This window comes from Nanorana parkeri, unplaced genomic scaffold (assembly GCF_000935625.1).
Source record: "Nanorana parkeri isolate BGI_ZX_2015 unplaced genomic scaffold, ASM93562v1 scaffold1903, whole genome shotgun sequence".
NCBI lineage: Eukaryota > Metazoa > Chordata > Amphibia > Anura > Dicroglossidae > Nanorana > Nanorana parkeri.
This window is the reverse complement of record NW_017308171.1, coordinates 96,453-100,590: the sequence shown is the minus strand read 5'-3', so window position 1 is coordinate 100,590 and position 4,138 is coordinate 96,453. Positions and strand designations below refer to the sequence as shown.

The window sequence follows — 4,138 nt, the reverse complement described above, 5'->3', positions numbered from 1 at the left end:
ACAGGTTCAATAAAGAGAACTTGTCACCCCCAAATGCTATCACACAGGGGCTTGATTGTCCCTATGTGATAGCAATAGAGTTAAGTGAAAAATAATTGATAAAAAAAATAATTAAATAAATATAAATTTAAAAAAAAGAAGAAATAATTAAAGAAAAAAGAAAAAAAGTGATAAAAAAGTAAACAAATAAATAAATAAACAGTAAAACAAAATTGACACTAACCCCGCCGCCCCGCCGTCTGGTTGCTATTCTCCATTGATGGGAAGGGGGGGAGTGCAGAACTTGGCCTTGGGGCGGCAGGGAGAGTAAATCCAGCCCCTTGTGCTTCATCCGGCCGGGTAAACTGACACCAGCCAGGAGGACAGTGTCAGACGGCTGAGGAGACTATCTGCCATTCCAGAACACAGAATAGCTGAACTTAAAAGTTTTAACTATTCTGCGTTCTATTACAAAAACACCATTTAGTTCATCTGGTTTCAGCAGGTATTAACTGAAGAGTTTTTATGAGGACTGGGACCAAACGGCTTAGTGATTTTACAGCCTCATATCATACAGGGAACTACAAGTCCCAGCATGCCCTCATTGTCCCTGTACAGTCCCCCATATCTCAGTTCCCTGAGTGATATTTGGGGGGCTTATAGGGACAATGAGGGCATGCTGGAACTTGTAGTTCCCTGAGTAATATTTTTGGGGGTATACAGGGACAATGAGGGTATGCTAGGACTTGTAGTTCAATTACGACAAGTCCCAGCATGCTCTCATTGTACCTGTACACCCCCACATGTTCTGCCCCAGGCGCCCATTACTCTGGTTACACCACTGCCCATCTCTCTATGGTAAATTAGTGTTTAACACTCTTTCTTGAATTGCCTGGGCTCAGTCTCCATCAGGAACCATTTTTATCCAGTGTGTATGTTCCCCATGTCTGGTTTCCCTGATGCTCTTATGTCCTTTCTTATGCCAAAAACATACTGGTACATTTATAGTTTCCTACTGAAAACTGGCATAGAACAGTTCTAAAGGGTATATGTACTTTCTAAATAGCTACGAAAAAGAAATAAAATTAAATGTTTGTGTTCACTGGACCTACATGAAGACAAGCCAAATTTCAACACTTTCTGTCAGGCTCACTGGCAACTTTTTAAAGCAAGTGTAAGGAAGCAATAAAAATGTTAACACTGCTTACAATGTTTACCTTTGTGACATACTTTCTTGTAACCTCAAGTTTTCCAGAAAGATGCAAGGTTAAGCTATATTTAAAAAAAAAAAACATCTTGTTATGCTATATAGTAGCTAGCGATGTTCAGATACCAGTCCCAAAACTTGGTATTTTCACTATTTCACTATATATATATATAAATGACAGCTGCCTCCTAACTTTTGAGTTTTTCTCTAGTCTAGTCTTGGAGCTGGAAAGGCTCACCATACATGTTACAATCTAACTATACTATCTCTGTACAATCAACCTTAGATCTACCAAAACTATGTAATGTCAGGACCTCCCCGAATTATCCAAAGAACTTGTATTCAATAAGGCAGGTCCTTGCACTACAAACCTATTCGTAGATCTAAAGGACATTGCACAATAAGAGCATAACGTGTGGTGAGCTTTATGTTCTGATACAGTTAAAAAAATTATATTTATGTAACACATCTTTATCAACATGACAACATATTATTAAAACAAAAACTAAAGAGCCATGGAATACATTTGGTGCTTTAGCAGTACTGCATGGAAAGATTACACATCATCAATGTTAAAATGACAGCCTATAAAACTGCTTCATTGTGCAAAAAGTTTGCTACACACAATTGCAGTGGTGGGATGGATATTATGTCATTCCAGGCTAGATGAACTTCTTCAAAGCAGGTGATTCATCAGTTATGTAATAGTTGCTTTGGGTGATATACTGTAGGAAGAAGCACTGAGGTCACATTACTCAATAGCAACTTTATTGAAACTTCTTATCCTCTGGATGAGCTGCACTAGGTTACAGGTGAGTACACTTCACAAGCTGCAGTCTTCCCATAGAAATCATGTTTTATATACTACCAGCTTGCAGGTTCTTATAAATGATCCAAGCTATTAGCTTCTAAGTATATACATGTGCACACGTCACAGGGAAACACTTTCAAACTAATGATCAGAGCACAGGAATATCTCAGTAACCCAATCCATCCCACACCCTTGCTTTATCTCACGCTCACTCTTACCTGCAGAAAAGCTAAAGCCAGCGGAGCAGAAAGCAGTAATGATCCAGCCGTATCCAGCCTTGAGCAGGATGAGAGACCACCAGCCTCCACTTCCCTTTGACTCGTGTAACAAAGCCACAGCTGGAACATGCAGGGAAGCAGACTAGCAGAAGATTGACTGTGTGAGCTTGCATTGGTGGTGCTTGTGGTGGGCATGGCTTGGCTGTGCCCCCGCCTTCTCTCTTGCTCGTGTCTGCACTCTGTTCGTAGTATTGGATGCATCGATATTCTAGCAGGAGCTATGCAATGTCTTGAGCTCCTTTGCCAGTCCAAGGGTGCAGCGCTGGGCTTAGCTGGCATGCGAGGAAGCTTTTAAAGTCCATCCAGCCGTAGGAGAGAGACAAAGGCTGGGCACCAAGTGGCAACCCTGCAAGCTGGAGAGCACTCTGAAAGTCGGTAAAGTGCCTTTTAAGAGTAGCTGCTGCCCGTTCCTGGCTAGGCTCTTCTTTTGGACGCCGCTAAAGAGGTTGATGGTCTATCTCCATTCCTTCCAGAAGTAGGAGCTTTGGCAGAACAGGGGTCGATTAGGGGGGCTTCGGTGCTGTCGTGGAAGTGTCCACCTAGCTCTAGCGATGTGGGTCTTGGTGCTGGTGCTAGGGCTGGTCTGGCTGGCTGGGCTGTCCAACGCTCAGAACGAAACGGAACCTATCCTGTTGGAGGGCAAGTGTCTGGTGGTCTGTGACTCCAACCCGACCGCCGACCCCACTGGCACAGCGCTTGGCATCTCCGTGCGCTCCGGCAGCGCCAAGGTGGCTTTCTCTGCCATCAGGAGCACTAACCATGAGCCGTCCGAGATGAGTAACAGATCTATGACCATCTACTTCGACCAGGTGAGTCAAGTCTAACCACAAGGGCACTTCGCAGAGTGCTGGTTATAAGGGGTGACTGGTGGAGCAATGGGCGTCGTAGTAGCATCTGCCTACTAGATCTGTCATTGTACATCGCCCTGGTCTATCGTTCTCTCCTGACGCTTCCAATTCAGAAGTGGCATACACGTGTTTGAGAATGAAATACGTGCAGATAATAAATAAGTAGGCTGATATTTACTGAAGGTACTAAGTACGGTGACAGATTGAAGTTTCTTACCCCTCTCTGTGACTTTGTTGTATGTAAGGTCTTCAGATCATCGCTTTACCTAGGCAATGTCATCAGGGCCATTAGGATGAAGGCTGCTTCACCAGCCTCAGTGCAGATGCTTTTATTATTCCTGGACAGATTTTCATGGTAACCCCTGATCGGAGTTTGTGAGCATGCTTTGTTAGGTCAAATAGCTTTTATTTAGTAATAGCCAGGGCCATTGCATGGTGTTTATGGGAGGGAATGCTGCCTTTAGACGTTGCATCCAATTTAATAAAAACTTTGGGATCCAAGCAGAGTTGTAACACAGCTGACTTAGTCCCTTGGGCTCATCATAAACTGCTGTGCCTTCCACCTTTCCCTTGTCATAAACCGCAAAGCTGACCATCTCTAATAGGCGGCCGTATGTACCTGCTGGAGCTGAGTCTGCAGAAACAGCCATTCGTGTCTTCAGATGACATTTCACTTCCACGAGCAGCTTCTCAATGCTTTCTATTCCGTCTGGAGAATTCAGCTTGCGGAGTTTAGATATTTATTGTCTAGAAGGGTAGTTCATTTACCCAACGCAAAGCAAGTAATTGCCAAATGCCAGCCGTTTATTTGTTGCCAATATAAAATAAAAAAATAAAAGATTGCGTTTGCCAGTACAATAAAAACAAACTTGCTTTTGGAACAGTAACATCTATTTTTTTGTTATAGTCACCTTCTTTGTAACTTTTCACATTCATTCAAACTGCTTTGAAATTCAAATAAAATTGTTAAAAACGTGTGATCCTTTGAAAGGGCTTAACAATTGTTTTTTTTTTT

General features: G+C 42.7%; 1 protein-coding gene across 1 annotated transcript in view; it reads left to right on the top strand.

Moving 5' to 3' along the window:
• Window positions 1-2,721: 2,721 nt before the first annotated feature.
• CBLN1 (cerebellin 1 precursor) overlaps window positions 2,722-4,138 on the top strand; it is a 6,119-nt gene continuing 4,702 nt past the window's right edge. The window contains exon 1 of the mRNA XM_018572022.1: window positions 2,722-3,084. Coding sequence (XP_018427524.1) covers window positions 2,827-3,084 — 258 coding nt within the window. The 5' untranslated portion in view covers window positions 2,722-2,826. The remainder of the gene's footprint in view (window positions 3,085-4,138) is intronic.